This window comes from Scleropages formosus, chromosome 5 (genome assembly GCF_900964775.1).
Source record: "Scleropages formosus chromosome 5, fSclFor1.1, whole genome shotgun sequence".
Lineage (NCBI taxonomy): Eukaryota > Metazoa > Chordata > Actinopteri > Osteoglossiformes > Osteoglossidae > Scleropages > Scleropages formosus.
The window spans coordinates 35,804,317-35,823,772 of NC_041810.1; the positions used below are offsets into that span (position 1 = coordinate 35,804,317).

Sequence of the window (19,456 nt, forward strand, 5' to 3'; positions counted from 1 at the left end):
CCGGGCGGGGTAAACGGACGCCTTGATTTTTTTGTCATAAGGGGTTTTTGAACCGCGCTTTGTCTCGTCTGTCATCCAGGACCTGTCTGCCATGGGAGACCCTACCAGGGGCATGTAGCCCCAGGGGCATGTAGCCCCAGACAACATAGCTCCTGGACTCATTCAGGCACTCAAACCCCTCCACCACGATAAGGTGGCGGTTCACGGAGGAGTACCTGTAGGGCCAACTCAGAAAAAAAGAGAAGTCAGAGAAAATTCCTAGACCCAGATGAATGCAGAGGATCTGGAATCTACAATTTTGTTTAAGCAACTACCACTACCATCCTAGGTTGCAGAGATGTGTAAAGCAGCCTCATACAGTACTCAAGTAATCCGCTTGTCCAAATTAGGATCACACTAGTCCGGAGCTTATCCTAAAAGCACAAGATATCAGGTTAGTCAGGGTATACTCTGGACAAGATGCAATCACAGGGTAGCTTCATATGCACACATTCAATCACAGTCATAGACTACGGACAATTTAAAGCTGCCAATTTACCTGAAAAGCTATTATTAATATTATCAAGCAGACTTCAGCAGGTGCCTGTCTCTCAGGTAAGAGGATGGGAATTACATTGCTATGTATGTCACTACAAACTTGTAAATGTGATTTCTTATATGACCACATCACTACTGATCTTAGTGCTGTTTGACCAAAAGTCTGGTGTCATACATAGATACAGGTATAAGTTGTGAACTCAGGTACAACTTATTTATATACGCACAGCAATGCCGGTGTGTAATGAGGAGGAGGTGCTGGGCGAAGAGGAGCACAAGGTTTTCAAGGATGAGTCAACTGGAGTACTGGATAAACAAGGAATACAGCTCTGGAGAATACAAGGTTGGAGACCAAGGCTGATGTGTGAACACAGCGATCTTTGATGAGGATGGAACTGGAGCACAGGGCTTGTCAAAGGATTCACTGGAAGTTACTAGCAACAGGACTTGGCAATGGTAAACACAAGAACAAGGATCACAAAGCAAAGTTATTCTCAAATGAAGCAGCAGTGGGCTGATCAAGAATGCACAACTGCACTAGCTTCCTGTTTCCCTTGTAAAGTTTAGTTCTACAATTGTCTTGTTGGAATGAGGTGTTCCGAGTTCTGCCAGGTGATGTGAAACAGAACATCTGCTGGTCACGGGAGGGGATCCTTGCAACAGCCACAATACCCGGCACCTTTTCAATCCCAGCGCACTGGATACACCCACAACCTGAAATTCAAGCACAATTAATTCCCAAAAATCCGTAAGTCTATAAATCTGGCAATTGGACACACTGTCATCATTTCTAATGGGGAAAAATAATGTGTTCCTGGTCCAACCGAAATTCCCTCAAAACTCCCAAAACACACACAACCATTTAGAACAACCTTTAAGCTATGTTGAGTGTAGTGTAACTGTCAGTGAACAAGCAAAATATTTGTGTAAGATAATGCAAAGTGAAATAGAAACTGCAAAGGGAGATGAGAATCATCTCTGAAAATTGTTCAACATCTTACACCTAAGTTGTCAAACTGGCATGGAAGAAAACTCAGTCTTCAGTTTATTTAGGAGATCAGCAGTCTTTTTATTGCATAAGCGTGTGTACGGGTGCTTACTGCAGAATGCACAGGCATTAAAAGAAGCTTCATCATACAGTGAGAAATTGTTTCAGCTTTAGCTGAATCTCACTTCCGCTACAGTTATCTTCAGTTATAACAGTGACTGAATTTCCTTTCAATTTCTCTGCGCTGTGTAGTACAAGTTTAAAGACATAATGAAGACGAGGAACAGCAGCACCATCAACTATGTCACAGTATATTTGATTAAAAGCGAAAGCAACTCTCCATTGGCCACTCTTAACAACATGGTTGTTAGAGCAGCCATCTTGGAAAAGTATCATTTTGCATTTTGGATCCTGACATCTTTCCAGACCTTTGCTGATATCAAAACAATCATGTATTTAAGAATAACTTATTCTTATTCAATAAGCACAAATTATTTGTCAGTGTGCTTCAATAAAATATTTTATTGTTAATTTATTTAGAAGACATTAACACAAAGCAACTGAACGAAGCAAATTGATAAACCATTGCGTATTTAATACTGTTTTATACTTGTTTTGCACTTAATATTATGCGATTTCTTGAGCCAAATGGTTTTCACCTCCTCTGTCCGTCTCAAGCTGAGGGAGAACAGGAAAAGAAAGGGGGAAGAACTGAGAGGTCCAGGAGCACTGGCTCTCACTGCCACAATTAACTACTAAAGCCAATGTACGATTTGACACAGAAAGAAGGCCCTAAAGACAAACTGAAGAGTTTTTTTAATTACAGTATATGTTTGGACAAGCGAAAACACAAGGGGACTCGTAACATCGTAGCGGACCGAACTGAGCGGAAACGCCGGAGCGCTAAGGCCGCTGCACAGCGCGCTTTGTGACGCACGACGTGGTGATGCATTATGGGAAAGCACGCAAAAGAGTAGCGGCCGCCATTTTAGCTGTGCCCAGTTGTAGAGCGTTGTGGAGGGCAGTGTCCGTTTATTCATATTTCGATGTAGCTGTATATCACAAAGTAAGTTGATTTGAGGAGCTGACAAGAATAGGTGAAGCGAATCCTCCAAGAGCCTGCGTGAAGAAAGGCTGTGAAGATGGCGCTCGACAGGCGTGACGACAAAGGTACTGGCTGCTCGCTCTACTAGCCTAGGGCTAGGCTAGCTCTGCCCCGAGTCCTGCTGCTTTTCTCCTCTGTCTCTCCCCGCAGGCAAATGGCCTTGTTCAAACAGTCGTGCTTAACTAACGTTTACTGTTGAATATGTTTACATTCGAATGTCTGGCGTCACTCTACTAGCGAAGGAAGAGCAGTGAGGAGCTGCGTATTTTCTGTTTCTCTCTGACTCACTGTTCTGATCAGTCAGTGTTTTCGTCAGAGCGGCGGCCCACGGCTCATGGCGGTGAATTGTTTTGCGCGCTTCTCTATATAATTGTTTCTGTCAGCTCGTAGGCTCTCCTTTGAGCATTATATTGAAGCGAACGGGTTTCTTGCATTTTTCTTTTGGCGGATTACGCGGTGCCGAGTTGAGTCAGTGTAGTGTTATTGCGGACACGACACGAGCTCGTAATCCAACTGCCTTCTCTGCTAATCGATTGTACAGTGGCCGGTGTGGGACAGGCTGTACACACAACACAGCAGGGTAAGTATGACCTGGGCAGGACAGGACGTCAGTCTTTCAGTCCATCGCAGGACCAGGCTTCGCAGGCAGGGCCCTTCCGCTTCCCCGCCTCCCTCACACACAGTTCTGTTATAACTGTGGGAGAAAAGGATACGTGCCTGGAGGACAGCAACACAGACACGAGAAGAGCAGTGAAACCCCACAGACAGAGCGGGATTCGAACCCGTCGCTCAGGAGCGCAACCCTCTGTGCCACTGAGCCCCCTGCTGCTGGTCTTATGACTGAGGTGCTCCGGCGGTTAGAAGTCCACAGCGTTCCAAGTGCGTTCACCTTATTTCGGACATGCTCTCCTGGGATCCCCTTGCGTTTCATGATGATGTGCGTGAAATAATGCTTAGTGTCCCTTGCTGACGTTGCTGTCATCTTGGTAAGATGTCGTGCAAAGTGCGCTAGAGATTACTCGTGTCTTTGCTTTTCTACCACATTGGTATCCCTGTTCCTCACTTGCTCTTGGTAAATCATATCCATCATCCATACCGTTGCATTTCCATGAGCTTTGACATGCCCTCTAAAATTATGCCAGCGCATACATGCTTTCCTTCACACTGCTCGTAGGCTGTTAAAATTAGGTTTGCGCTGCCTTCATCTAACCGAACATTTTTTGTGAAATTTGAATGCCGGTAATATATCTGTAACACCCACTTCAGTCACATCTTGTTTGGCTGTATGATTCGTGTGATTTTGTTTTGCTCTTAGAATGGACTGTAATTAAAAAAAAAATAAATAAATAAATAATGAATAGCTTTTTCATTGTCTGGATACTTGGAGGTAACATGAATGGATTTTCAGGAAGAATTCCTTCTTGGATAATGGCATGGCTATAGCTTGCTTTGCTGAGGCATTACTCTTGTCATTGAAACAATAAAATTTGATCCTTTTTTTTTTTTCCCTGTTTTAGATGGAGAACTCAATGTTTTGGATGACATCTTAACAGAAGCACCAGACCAAGATGATGAACTCTATAATCCAGAAAGTGAACATGGTGTGGATGACAAAAAAGGTACCTGTCTTGAATTTTTAAATATCATCATGCAGTTGATCTTTGGACAATTTATAAATACAACATTTTCATATGTTGTTTGGTTTTATGTGCCCTAAAAGTAATCAGCCCCAGATGATGCACATTTGTCCCAGTGTTATTTCAGCTTTCTGCAATAATTCTTGAAGTTTTCAGCTGCAACTAAGTGTTGCTTTATTTTGACTTTGGGGAACAGAAACATGGGACATGGTTGGGTGAATAGTGAGTTGTGGGAAATGATTGTTACACTGTGTTAGAGCTCCTTCACACACTTGTCTCTCTGCAGTAATTTTTGTGCCATATATTAAAAAAAAAAAAAAATTTAATTACAGGACAAAATGAAGCTGAAGGAAAGCTATGATGGCATTCCAGTCATCTGTAATACTGTGAAGGCAGGATTGGGTCATGTTATTGAAGGTGTCTGGAATTTCTTATGACAGTGGCAGGATGCACAGCACGTTACTTTAAATGAGTTGACCCGTGATGATCTGTGTAGTCTATTCTGTGAAGTATTATAATTTTAATTTTCTGAAAATGCTGCCATATTTACATGTTTCCAATACAAATGTAATTTGGATGGAATTTTAAGTGTACATTTTGCCATCAGCTATTCATTCAGCATCAGTTTGACAACATTACACCTGACAAGTTTCCTCAACTTTTTTTGAAAATCTGGCTTTAGTCAGCTTGATGTTACTGGCAGTTTGAAACTGCCTCCAACTTGTATTTGTGGCAGGAAAAATAAATGACAGTGCCGTTTTGACCATTGAGCTATTTTCATTTGTCTGAACAAAGCAATGCAAAGGGACAAAATTGCAGACTCGTCAGAGCAGCATTATAGTACCTGGACTGCATTTTTCAGCTAGGGATGGGGAGAGATCTTAGTTCAGGATGTCTTACCATTCACATTTTTTATCAGCACTTGGGACCGATAATTAGGACAGCAATGAGAGTGAAAGAACCAAAGTCTTAAGATCTTGACTTCTAAAAGGTACATGGCTGGTAAAGTGGAATACGTATCTGCTGTATCTCTAAAGGTTTAAGTAGATTTAAAAGTTTCTGCCAGCCTCTGCGCCACCATCACTTTAAAGCTAGGTTTGATTCCGACTTGATCTTCACAGCTTGCATGTTCTTCCCAAGACTGTTTTTGTTGGGTGATCTGCTTTCCTCTCACACACCAAGCACTACAGTTGCGTAGTGTTATTGGAGCAATTTGTGGGGTTAGTACCTTGCTCGAGGGTACTACAGCTGGAAGTGGGGATCGAACCTGCAACCTTTGGGTCCACAGGCAGTAACTCTAAGCACTACACCATCCTGCTGCCCCATTTACAGAGCAGTGCCGTGCCGTGCCGCGCACACACAAATACACTTGAAACACATTTTTGGACTATGGGATGAGATTGTAATACTGAAAGGAAACATGGGGAGACGGTATCATGTTGTATTTGTGGGGAGCATTTATCTGTATATTTCAGTTTATTTTTGTTTTTATTTTGAAGCAATTACAGGATATTAACATTTTGTATGTTTTATTCATTTAGTTTTTTTTTTTTAAATTTTGTGTAAGGGTAATTTTCTTGCATCTCCCTTAAGGTTCATATGGTGACAGGGTCAGATGCAGTTTTTGGCTTTATGTTCAGTGTCAGCAGTAGAGCAGGGTAACACACACACTTACTTTAAAGTAACCAGTTCAACTTGAAAGCTTGTGTCCAGACTACCTCCATAGTCTGAACACCCAGAGGAAACTCATACTTTAAGTAATGCCATAGAAAGAGCTGAAGCAGCACAGGTGGACAGATATGCTTTTACAACGTAATGGAGGGAAACTGGCTTGTTGGGGATGATAAATAGTGTCAACTACTGAAGTACTTGTGTCCATTTTAATGGGACCTTGTAATATTTTAGCATAAATTGTTGTTTTGGGGTTTAGGAATGCAGAAAATATATTGATATTGAATAAATATACCAATATATTGAAACTCAATTACAGTGATGACTTCAGAGAATTCACTTTATCAAGGGTTTTTCAGGAACGCATTACCACAGTAAACTGAATTCTACGTTTAAATCGAATGGAAGTTAAAATTGCGCTTTATACAATGTAGTTCTTAAACTGCTGTCTTATGTTTGATTTTTCACTGTTATTGTGATTCCCCTGTTGTCAAGCAGTTGGCTGTTATAAAACTCAGGAATGAAAAAGAATTGACCATTGCATCTTAGGGGAGAAAATACAATATTTCCAGCCCCACTTTACATCTGCTTAATAACCTAATGCAATACGGAACTGCCTAAAGGGTATTTTTCAAGCATCTAGTCTGTAATTAGTTATGTAAGGATTACAGCCAACGTGGTAAACAGTGGCAATCAGACATTGAAAATAGATTTCCAATATTATATTTGATCTCTGGCTTACAAATTTTCAAGTGGTAGCAAGCTTTTTGCCTGTACAGCCTTTTCCTGAGGACTATTTAGACTGGCCAGCTGATAACACAATGATGAGAGCTGCTGCTTTTGGGTCTGAAGCTTGTTGGTACCAATGTCACCTCCCACTGTATTACCTTGAACAAGGTACTTACCCTAAATTGCTCCAGTAAAATTACTGTGCTGTATAAATGGGCAAGTTATTGTTGGTAACTTTCATAATGTGACTTTGAACAGATTGTGAAAAGTGCTTTTTTAAGAGTGGCAAAGGGAAACAGAAAGCAAGCAGAAGGCAAACAAGATGTAAATCATCCTTTGCCTTATACCTGTCAGTTTTGAGCCTGTCAGTGAAGTGCTGCCTTTCCGCCATCCTTCACCCCTGTTTAGTATGTCAGCCTCTGAGATGATGCATGGTTGTTGCCTGTGCATTAAGGTAAATAACATGTAAAGTACATTGTTCTTTAAATTTCTTAGTTATGGCTTTTTTGTTTTGCTTGTATTTGGTGCTGGTGAATTTATTCATTTAGCAAACACTTTTCTCCAGCGCAATGTACATCTCAAGAGAAAAATACAATGAGTGCATTACATCCACAGAAGGAGACATTTGGATGCAAACACGTGATTCTAAAGTACAGTTAATTTGTCACATTCCACTATATAAACCAGTATACATCACTTGAGTAGCTGCACAAAGGTTTATCCATTATTCTACAATTTCTAAACACAAGTTGCTCCATAAATGTTTATTCATAATTCCCCAATTTCTAATTGCAAAACTACTAATCATAAATATTTACTTTTATCATGCTCTTAAGAGATCAGTGGAGAAGCAAGTCCGAAATAGGTGGATTTTGAAATCAAATGTATAGCGTTTCTGCAGTTCTGAATTAGAGGTTGAGGACTTTCCACCACATCAGAACCAGAATCAAAAACTTCTGTGCTTTTCGTTTTGGACCTTTTACACATGGGACCACCAAGCAGGCGGGTGGAGGAGCATAGCCGTCTGGTTGGGGTGTAGTGAGTGATCAGGTCTTGAAGATACTGGGAGCAGATCTAGCCATGGTTTTGTTTGGGGAGATACATGGGAACCCTTCGGCAAGTCAAGCACAGCTTGTGCAGCAGCGTTCTATATCAGCTGTAGAGGTGTGATGTTAGTAGCAGGAAGGCCAGACAGGAGAGAGTTGCAGTAGTCCATATGGGATGTCACCGTGGCCTGGACAAGTAGTTGCACAGAGTCTGTTGTCAGATGGGGCAGATCCTGTGGATGTTATACACGGTGTAGCTGCAGGTCCAGGTTGTGGCTTTTATGTGCTGAGAGAAGGACAGACTTGAGTCAGTAATCACTCCCAGGTTCTTATCTGAGGAGGTCCAGTGTGATTGTTCTCCTCAGGAACATGAGCCAGCTGTGAAGTACAGTATCTCTGTTTTGGAGAGGTTGCGTTGTACATGGTGATCAGGCAACCAGGCGGAAATGTCTGAGAGGCGGGCGGCGGAGTGCAAGGAAGTCTAGCACCAGGCAGAAAGGAGAGAAGTTGAGTATCGTGGATATTTGGTGCAAATTTTACTGTGTGGGGTAGGAGCCACATATTAGCACCAGAATCCTAGTTTAGTGCTGGCCTGTGTTTGTTTGGCTTTTTAATTTATGTTGTGTCTTAAATACTCCCGCCTTGGGACTTAAGACACCAAGGGGGCATTCACAAGGTGTCCTGGCTCACCAGGAGGAGGAGCTGAGAGAGTGCCACTCAGTTACTGTCTGAAAAACCCCCCACAGAGCTGTCCAGGCTGTTGATATTGACATTATTTATTCGTTTAGCAAATGCTTTTCTCCACAGTGATATAAAACAGTATATGCAGATAGTTCATTGCCTAACAGAGTAAGGTGTAAATACATGATTCTTGAAGTACAGTTGTATTGGTTCAACACCACCAGTTTTATTGGTGCACATTACAGAAGTAGCTGCATATAGAAATGACAACGAGCCCCTGGTTTGCTCATGTTTGAGTAATAAACTTTTTAAGTAGATAAAGTTGGTCCGCTTTATTAAGTTGCGATTAGCATGTTTGGATTTACCATGTACAAAGTATGAGGATACAGAATCTGATTTTAAAAAAAAAAAACTGTAAACACTAAGCGAGGGACGCTTGTATAGGGTGCCATGACACATCTTTTCACTGGAAGAAGCAGATCTCAGGTTGAGATTGTGTTAAACTGTCATTTCTACAAGTGCTTCTATTAGTGGTTTAGACTGCTAGAAAAGTATTGGAGTTAAGAGTATCATAATTGATTTACAGAGCTAAAAGTCTGTACAGTATTACTTTGAATAAGGATTTCTTTAAATTACATCAGATAAAATATTTCTAATGAAAGATTATGAACAGTACAAACAGAACTCTACCTGACAATCGAGTAACTTGAAGGTGTATAATTTCAGTCTTGACATTGCCATGGCTAAAAACTTTTTTCCACAACAGATCCTTCATATTGATTTAGTAAGGGCAATTTTTAAGATCAATGCACAGTATATGTATTTGCAGATGAATAAATAAAACTGGCAGGGTTTTGTCAGTGGTTGTCATCACAAGCCCAGCCACTTCCAGTGTGCCTATATAAAGCAAGTTTTGGACACACAAGAAGGTGACAGGGAAAGCTATAAACAGTACAGCGGTTGCCCTGGTTACAGACAACACTCCTGGCAGTGTGGTGAAAGGACACAAGGTAATGTGTGGCTTGTACAGTCATCAACACACTTCATTGTCAGAATTAGATTATTCCTAAACATTTTCTTATGTGTATTGTACTTTTTTGGGTAACATGTGAGCTAACTATATGAAGTCATCCCTAAGAGTGGAACTTGAAAATAGTTTGAGAAAAAAGGTTATGAAATGAAAGGCCACTTCAATTCAGCGTCATTGATTTTTCCACAGCGAGTGATGCGACCCATAAATATTATGGAACTGTCAAGCAATATGGAAAAGGGGTAATGGATTACAACAAGTTATTGCTTTTAGCCATTTATTGTTCATATTGTTCTGTCACCTGACTTAAGGATTTTGTAAAATGCGTGTTTTTTGTATTTGGGGATGGCTTTCTGTTGCTGTTGCGCACAAATCGTGGAAAGCCTGTACTGTTGTCCAAAGTTTATAAGGATTTAAATGGATTAATAAAAATAGTGATGAGTCAGTAACCCATTCTTACAAGAACTGATGAAATTATAACATTGATGAAAGTATAACATCACATTTTCCAGTTGTTGATTACATAGAGAATAGAGGCCTCTTTTGCCGAACGTCAGACAGATTTAATATTTGTAGACAGAATACCGTAAAATCCCTATTTAACGCCCCCACCCATTTTTGAAAATAGCGGTATATTTTTATCGAGTAATCAGAAAAGAATGGGAAAAAAAAGTGCGGTTCCAAGTTTTAAATCCTATTCTCTTCCGTAGTCTGTAACATGAAACAATCCAGAAACACATTAATAACTGTGAACATGTCAAACTTCTGTGAAAAACACTAACATTGACAACTGTTAAACCGTATTAACACATTTACACACTGTAAACAACAAAGATAACCCACTGGTTTATTAATGTCCGGTACTATTGTAATCCGACGCCTCCCGGAGTCCAAAATTTCACACCCAACAAGACCGGTACTACCCCCGGCAACATTCTCAAGCACATTTTCACTCACGATGCTAGGGGGTAATACCCAATGTACTTGTGGCATTTGCATGAACTTTTTAGGGAAAGAAATGATGATTGGTTTCACTACCATAGGACCTCTAATAAACACCCCCCCCCCCCCCCTTTTGGAAATGTAACGCCTGTCACATAGGGATTTTACAGTAGTAAAAAAAAAAAAAAGCATGTGTTTTTGTAAGGTTTGCAATAAACAGTTAATGTACAGTAACACCAGGAAGGTGCTCCTACAGCACAGCTTGGACATGAGCTGCAAAAATGCTGTTTGCATCCTGCAGCACAGCTCAACACCGCTTGGTGCCTGAGCGACCACGATGGGAGCAATACCTGTGACTGATCGAATGTATGATCAAAAGTTAACCATTGATTTGTACAGGGTTGTTGAGCACAACCTGCCCCTCTCTGTTGCGGATCCCTTAGTACATGTAAGTAACAAGGGGGCAGAAAATGAAGAGTGCACTGTCAACACTGACTGTCTCCAGTTCTCAGCTTTCTCGTGTGCAGACACAGCATTCCCCCACACGTTAAACATCGGCGGTCGGTGCTAAAAACAGCCCTGCTTTCTTTAAACAAAGAAGAAGCCACTAAGTACAACATGGACAGAGTACTCAATGTTCTGGTCAGAATTTATGATGAGGAATTTGGGGAAACGCTCAGAATACCGCATATCATGACAAATGGACACTGCAGATGCATAAGCCTTCAAGTGAGCTGACTTCGCCATGGTCAGAATCCTGCTAGATAACCAAAAAGTTACACGAGGGGAAAAAGGCTGGAGTGGAGTCACTGGTAGGGACATTGTAAGTTGCTTTGGACAAAAGCATCAGCTAAATGAATAAAGAACTTTAATTGCTAGATATACAGTACTGTGCAAAAGTCTTAGATGTTTCACAAAAAATGTTTTAGATGGTTACTTAATGTCTTATTAGTGTCAATGGGAAAGAGTGTATTTTAGATTTCCAAGCATTCCTTTTGCAAAAAGTTAAAGTATTACAGTAAGGGTTTTTGTATGTTGTTAAAGTACACACACACAGTCTGAAACCACTTATCCAAAGCGGGGTCGAGGCGATCCGGAGCCTAACAACACAAGGCGTAAGGCTGGAGGGGGAGGGGACACCCAGGAAGGGGCGCCAGTCCATCGCAAGGCACCCCAAGCAGGATTTGAACCCCAGATCCGCATGCCATGGTAACAGCTGTTTCTTATTGGTGCCCTTAAAATGACCGGCACTGACAAAGCCTTGATGGGAGTGGCAAACTGTCCCACACCGCTCTTGTCTTTAGGTGTCTGTTACTGCTATTGATAGGCTCAGAGAGTAAAGAGGTTGCATTTGCTCTGCAACAAGGGGTACTCAGTACCTCAGTGGTCAGAGCTGCTACCTTCGGACCTAAAGTTTGTAGGTTCACATCTCACCTCCAGCTGTGGTACCCTTGAGCAAGTTGCTTCAGTAAAAAATTGCGCAGCTGTATTAATGAGTAAATCAACGTTTCAGAAAATAGAATAAAATATGCATTTATAAAAATTAAATTTGTAACTTAAAATTCTTAATTTGACAATACCTGAATAATTAATTGATGCAAATGTTAATTTATGGAGCTGTCTAGGCCCTTAATCTCTGCAGTTTGACGGTCTTCCTAACCAGTAGGTCTGTAGACGTCTCGGCTTGTTACTATGGCGAGGCTCACCTCTCCCTACTCGCCTTGGCCTGACTTTCTCTGCTCCTGCTTATATTCTTGGCCAACTTTCAAAGTGCACACAAATAGATCGTGCATCCTCTCTTCTGCCGAGCTATGCAATAAAATTATGTAGGGTGCCAGTTTCTGACTTTCTGCTGCCATCTGAAATGCCATGTTCACTGTCGGAACCTCTGCCTTACTTGTGAGCTTTCGCACAGCATTATCGCTCTTCTTAATCTATACTTTCTTACTGTTAGCTTGAGGTTCTTTGTAAATCGTTTTTCCAGACAGTTGTCTCCTGTAATGTTAAGTTTATCTTGGGCTGATAGAGCCCAGCATTTAAACATCGACATTATCATCTCATAGCCTTGTAAGCACTTTACTGGTGTATTCCTGTTTTGTACAAGCCTAGTAAGCATATCTTGTTACACTAAGTTTACTTGAACAAAGTTATCATTTAAATAACATGAAGGAAATGTGAGTGAGAAATGTGTCAATCCAAACACCTTTAATAATACTATTCACTGCAGCTCAGAATGTTTGTGTTAATAATATCAGGGCTGTGGAGTTGGAAGCAATTATTGGGTTACTAAGGTTTTGTGTACCAACTTCACAGCCCTGAATTATGTTGATGTTTAACAAAGAATTCTCCACCCAAGGGATCCGTATTTCTGTGCAGTCCACATTACTGCACCTTCTTGCTTTTTGTCACATTCTTTCTTTTGGTGTCACATCTAACATGAATGAAAAATTATGACAGGAGAGGTTCTTTGGAGTCATTTGTCATGCAGTGGTAACATGTTTTCCATTTCTGTGCTTAACCAAAACTGGTATTTTTTTTTGCTTTTGGAGAATTGCATAAAATATGTCAAGTCAAATATTTGATGGCGTTTAATCTAACTGCAGTAATTTGGATTGTGGAATTGCAATTGCAGTGTCTCAGACACATTGCGAACAAGTTAGAGCATATACTGTAGTTTCAAAAAATGTCAGTCTGTAAAATTACATTTTACATCCTTTTGATACTTTTTAAAAAAAGATTTTAAAATTATTCTTCCTAAATAAAGTGCATCTACATTTTAGAGTTATGCTGTTTACTCTAAGGTTGTGTTACTGACTTTAGTCCTATAATTCTCTGCAGGTTGCAAGAGGAAAAATGATCGAGGAGACATCCTGGAATGCAAGAAGCTGAGGACTTCAGGGCATACTATTATCAAGAAGTCCACCGCTTCTGTGGGAACCAACGATAAAAACCCTGTAAACCTCAGAAGCAGGCATTCTGAGTATAAAGGTGTAGACTATCACTATGACAGAAGCGAGGACAGGAAGAGCCATGTGGTCAGAGGTGCTGTCTGTAGAGAGGACCCTCCTCAGGGTTCCAGTGACAAGCCGCTGAATCGCAGGAGAGTGCCGGATCGAAGAGCTAAGCCCCTGATGCCTGACGAGTCAGAGGTACTGTTCCTTCTCATTTCAGACATGTGCTTCAGGTGAATTGAGCACTCTTAAACTGCCCTTTGTATATCTGTGGGTAAATGAGTGGTATGTTACTGTGGTGTAGAAGAAGGCGCATGATGGAGCGCCTTGGTCCGGCTATGTTCAGTATATAGGAGTTCCCCCTCAAAAAAATATATATAATTTAAATTCTTTTTAGTTATTTAGGTAAAGTGAAACTTGAGTTCCTCTTCAGAAGTGTTGATGACCGTTATGTCTACTGTTAAGTGCTTAGAAGTGGTGGCTTTCAACCAAAATATCTCCCTTTAGCTCAATGTACTGAAATAGTTCAAATTTATCAATGTGATGTAACGTTAGGGAGCTGTAAAATTTTCAGTTAAATACATTCAATTGCAAATTTCCCAACTCTTCCTGTACAAAAAAATGACGGAAAAGCAACAATGGTGTTATTTTTATCTCTCTAATGGCCCATTTATACACTGTCTTGAATTGAGAAATGATCTGCAAACTGGAAAGGGGGCCCATATACTTTTTCTATAGGTCTGTAACGTTCCCAAATCATGAAACTCTCTTCACCAAGTTGTGTCCTTATGGTCATTAGCTGTTTTTGGTGTTTTCTGCACTTTAGCCATTCTATCACTTGCTTATTTTGCCCTCACCTTTTTACTCTGAGGAAAATCTCGTTTTCAGTGTCATGTAGAGAGTAGTTTTCACCATTAAAAAAGTTTTGATACACTTCTGTATCAGTTGCAGATATTAAATGCCTTATTTGGAAATACCATATGCATTTTGAACATTTAATTTCTTTATATCTTTGTTTTTTAGTTGCGATGTACCAGAGAGGAGAGTGTTGGCAGAGTGAGCCACTCTTCCAAGGAAGAAGCAAACTCTGAGTTTGCCTCTGATCAAGAAACGGGAAGCTCAGTTGAATCCTCTGAAGACGACCGCTCTGACCTGGAGGTTATGGAGGGTGAGGAAGGAGAAAAGGGTGCAGATGAAGAAGAGGAAGAGGATGATGATGAAGAAGATGGTGAAGAAGAAGAGTATGAGCTGGAGGAAGGAGACACAAGAGAGGGGAATGACCAAAATGATTATGACACTCGTAGCGAGGCTAGCGACTCTCAGTCAGAGTCCGTGTCCTTTTCCGATGGCGAGTCTGTGCATTCTGGATCTGGATCTGATGTTTCAGGTAGGCCCAAAACTACATTATTTTGAAGCATGGCCTCAGTTACAGGTATACATTTTTGATTAACCCCTAAATATTTAACCACTTGAACTTGAACTCCCAGGTGCATAAGTGAAAAAGAAAATGGCTTTTGAGCACCAACATAATGTGACGGAAAGGCCTCCCTATTTTAGAAAATGAGCATCTAGTTTCTCCTTAGTAGGTCTTTAATATCTCAACTTGTAATTGATACTGTTTTGTAGAAAACACATCACACATATACTTTGCTTTGTGAAAGTCCATTTATTTCACTGATCTACACAGTTTAGGTGATAATTACATTTAAATAATTAAGAAAATTCTTTTTTTCCCCCCAGTTCCCCAGATTCAGTTTTTGTTGAAGGTCTGCTAGTTTTGTATATTAAGTTTGTGCTGTTTTTCCATTTTGCGTCACCTTATCAGCATAGCACACAGCCTATCAAGTTGGCTGTAGATCACCTATAGACTTCAGTTGAGTTTCAGTGCCGGCTTTTTGTTGGATTTAGGTTTAGTTTTTGACTGACCTCAGTTCTGGATAGTTTTGCTGCCACTTGTTGTGTGTGTAATACCTTGTAAATTCAGGTGCTTTTAGAGTACCATGCAGTATTATTGGGACAAAATCCTGTGTCTTATACCTTGCAGCCTCTGAATTTTTCTTGCTGATCTTCTGTGGATTGTTGTATTTGAGATGTGCATTCCTACAGTTACTTTTGATTTCTCTGATACTTCATACTTAATATTTTTCCACAGCCTTTTTGGACACCCTGTTCTCTGCCTGTTCTGGGCTCTTGATTGTTTTCTAATATTTTTCCTAGCTGATTTTTGCAATGCTAAGAATCTTACAGATTTTTCTAATTTCATTTTATTTCCTCATTTGAAAATGGCCTTATCCGTCAGTGTGTTTTTTTTTGTCTCAGTGTTGGTTTTTGTTTCAAGTGATAGATTCAAACGCAGTTTCAAAATAACTCGCAAATGCTAACCCTAACTTATAGAATTGTGAGACACCTGAGCAATTAGAAATCCTATTTGTCCCAATGACGTGTAAGGAGTACAACCCAAAAAGGTAGTGCTGTATCAAAATAAAACATTGTTCTAGGGCACAAAGACAATGTTAGAATAACCAAATTGAAAGTGTACAGAGTCAACAGCAGGCTGCTTGGTACTAGTGGAGTGTGAAGCAATGCTTTGGTCGTATTTGAGGTAGGCCTCTTTGGTTGCATACATTTCCTTTCATCCAAGAGGACTTGCATTGCTAGACAGGGCTGAGAAATATTAATAAAGAATTTAGTCCTCATTAGTCGTTTAGATTCTTTGAGAATGGCCTCGTCATCCTTAAAGCCCAGCACTTTTAGAACAGCAGACCTGGACTGATTGTGAGCTCTGTAGGTGCCAATTCTGTGCGCTTTATTCATTTTAATGGCCTTGGGATCAAATTAAAGTTTTCAAGGACCAATTGTTTGACTTTGCTTAGTCACACCAAGTTTCAGTTTGACTGACTAGGACAAATACTGTGTCTGTCGTAAGGTGGAAGCTACCTGGAATACTACGAGTGGCAGTTCGGTCACAACGTCCAGATGTTGTGAGACAGTAGTACTACTTGCTGTACCTGGGGAAAAGTCACCTAAAATTAAAAACCAAAATAAAAGCTATTGCATAGGCCATGAGGCAGGGTACTCCCTGAACAGAGGTATTTTGATAATTTGGCTCATGGATGTTTATGATGTAAATACATTTCACCAGATCACTGCTTATGTCTTGTTAGCCTGCAAAGTACACAGGCACTATGTTGTTAGAGGTGCTTGTTTGATCACTGACAGATGTTTGACATTAGATGATTGTTGTTTGTGCGATTAAGACTGTATTTATGTTAACGTAAAGGTATTCATGTTTCGAAAGTTGTTTGTGATTTAATGATTACATGTTTTATTTTTAGTTCTAAACATTGGAATTAAGAGTGGGCAGGTAGCTTAGTGGTTGGAGGTGCTGTCTTCCAATCAAAGGGCACAAGGTCATGTCCCACTCCGGTTTTAATGCTCTTAATGTTCCATTTCACACTTTAGTACTTCTACTAAACTACTAACAGTAAAAATTATCCATCTATAGAAATGGGCAAATAATTTAGTTAGTTACTTTAGAGAAAAGCTAGATGAATTAATAATAGTATTGAATCTGCTGTTTCAACTGTGATTTTATTCCCCTTAATTAATGATGGTGGTTATTTGAGACTATGGTAAATTGCTTGAAGGATATCTCTCTCCATCTGCTGTCTATATTAAAAGAGAGGAGTCTAGCAACCACCATTCAAACCCTACTTTTCAGAAAATAGCCAGATAGACTCCACAGAAGGGAAAAACAGGTGTTGATCTCTGTTCTGAAACATGTGATACCAACCATTTTACACAATAAAAGATTTGTTGTGGAAGTACATTGACTGTGTAACAGGCAAAAATGCTTGAGTGCCTTGTCCTGAATAATAATTTGTGTATTTCTGTTTTGCTTATCTGTTACCAAGGCTCTGCTTGTGTTCATGCCTTTTGTAGGTTTTGCCCTTTTCTATCCACAGGTAGAAGGAAATGCTGGTAGATCTAAAATGTTAGTCTTTGATAGTCTGCTATAAAATGGTGATCCATCTTGCAGATGGAGCTTTAAGACAGACATACTGCAGTGCATTAGGATGTTACCTGTGTTGATTGGGGGGGAGGACAAGCTATGTGCCATCTTTATAGAAGAGACAGGAGAAGCTTTCTGAGGTAATGACTGGGCCGAAGGAAGCGGTGTATTAGAAGTAGGGGAAGGTCAAGAGTTAGGTTTCCAGCACCAAGCCATGTGTAAAACCTGTAAAGCCAGAGCGGGAAGCAGGCCATCAGGGTGTTACCTGTATTGCCATGCTAAACCACCTGGTAAGATATATCCGTTAAATTTCAGAACATTTCTGAAATCATCTTTTGATAATCTTGAAGCTGCTCTAACAAGGTAAGGAAAATGTAGCGGTGGCTGTATCGTACGCAGAAGATTTCCAGAAGAATGAGAACAAAAGTAAACAACAGTAACAACATGGGTGACTAGCATATTTTAGAGCTTCTGACACAATGAGGACAATCTGCAATGACCGATTTTGAAACCATGCTTTTATCAATGAGATTGTTTTGCACAAGGAATGCTCATGACTTGCCTAGGCTTTTGGATAGTAAAGGGAGGGGGTTGACTGGTCTATCTTTCTGGACCAAACTTTGGGTCCATCAGATTCCTTTATCAGTATTGTGATATGGGTGTTTTTGAAGGCAGATGGGAAGCAAACAACAGGAGTGAGGAATTAAATATGAATGGAAATTGAATGCAAAAAGGAATAATTTGAGGAAATGGTCTGTATAAGAAGTGAAGGAATGGCATTTAGAGGGCAGATGGTGGCTTTCTCAGAGGACAAGAGACCAAAGATGATGTACAGTTGCTTGACCACTGAGGAAAGGGTGTTGTCCCCCCTCCATCCGAAGATTTAAAGCAGGGAAACGTTGTGGAAAAGAATGAAGAGGACATAAGTGGCAAAAGGTTGGGACTTCCTGACACCAACTGTTGAGAGAGTAAAAAGGAAGAAGCACCTGATGGATGTTAAGTCCATGGGACCTTTGTATTTATTTCCACTCAGCAACACACAATTTCGATTGTCAGTCCAAAGTATAGACACCCTTCAACTTACACAAATAGACCATTCTTCAACCGCTTATGTAAGTTGAAATTTGCGTATGTTGGATTCCCCCTCTTCCCCCACCATTCAACATAACAACCATTTTTTCCATCTCAGTTGTTGCTCCTTGGCATTTATTGTTGTTTTCATGCTAGCTGTTCCTTTCACGTGCTACTTTATACGTGCAGCATCCTTCACTATTGTATTTATAGTCTATATGGCTAAACCTGGTTCCCGTGCTATAAATGGTAACCTTTGTCTGCCTTCATACATCCTTATTTTCGATTTCATCTCCAAATTAATTCCTGTAGGCTTGCGAGGCGGTTCTCATTTTTCTTAGATTTACATTATTCATTTAGCAGATGCTTTTCTCCAAAGCAATGTACATCTCATAAAAAATACAATGTGTGCATTATATTAGCAGGAAAAGAAACTTGGATGCAGACGCTCTGTTCCCAGCCCATCCTGAAAACCCCGTCTGACTTAGACCAGTGCCTCTCAGAATGACATAATACATTTTAAATCATAATAAAATAATCATAAGAAAGTACAGTAGTACACTATATGATGATTAAGTTGCCCAGAAATATTGTAACATCCACCCCCCCAAATCTGGTGTTGGCAGCATTAGACAGCTCAGGAGACTGAAGTGTCAGAACAGGAGCTCTATTGCCCCTCCTCGTTGTTAGAGAGCAGCGGCCACAGAGCGCGCGCACACACACACACACACACACACACACACACACACACACACACACACACACACCATGGAAAGCTGTGGAACAACAGAACAACACGCTAGTCATTCATAAATCCCCCATAATTCCCTGCAGTAGGTGCCCACTGTTTACATTCACAGCAGTCAGTTTGTGTAAGACAATATAAGAAAACACGCACTATAGCAACAGCACCGATAACAGTAGGGTGGATAGTAAAATGCATCCATTTCAGTTTTTTAGTTGAATTTGCCAGATTTCTTACATGTTATTTTTGATAATTTTTAATTTCTTTCACACCCCAAAGGCTAGCAGTGATCTTAAAAGGTTAAGAGGCAG

The 19,456-nt window shown here is 40.4% G+C and overlaps 1 protein-coding gene across 3 annotated transcripts in view; it reads left to right on the forward strand.

Moving 5' to 3' along the window:
- Nucleotides 1-2,496: 2,496 nt before the first annotated feature.
- ythdc1 (YTH N6-methyladenosine RNA binding protein C1) overlaps nt 2,497-19,456 on the forward strand; it is a 41,682-nt gene continuing 24,722 nt past the window's right edge. For all 3 annotated transcript variants that reach the window (XM_018734376.2, XM_018734377.2, XM_018734378.2), the window contains exons 1-4: nt 2,497-2,695; nt 4,148-4,249; nt 13,205-13,515; nt 14,341-14,704. In XM_018734376.2, coding sequence (XP_018589892.1) covers nt 2,668-2,695; nt 4,148-4,249; nt 13,205-13,515; nt 14,341-14,704 — 805 coding nt within the window. In that variant the 5' untranslated portion in view covers nt 2,497-2,667. The remainder of the gene's footprint in view (nt 2,696-4,147; nt 4,250-13,204; nt 13,516-14,340; nt 14,705-19,456) is intronic.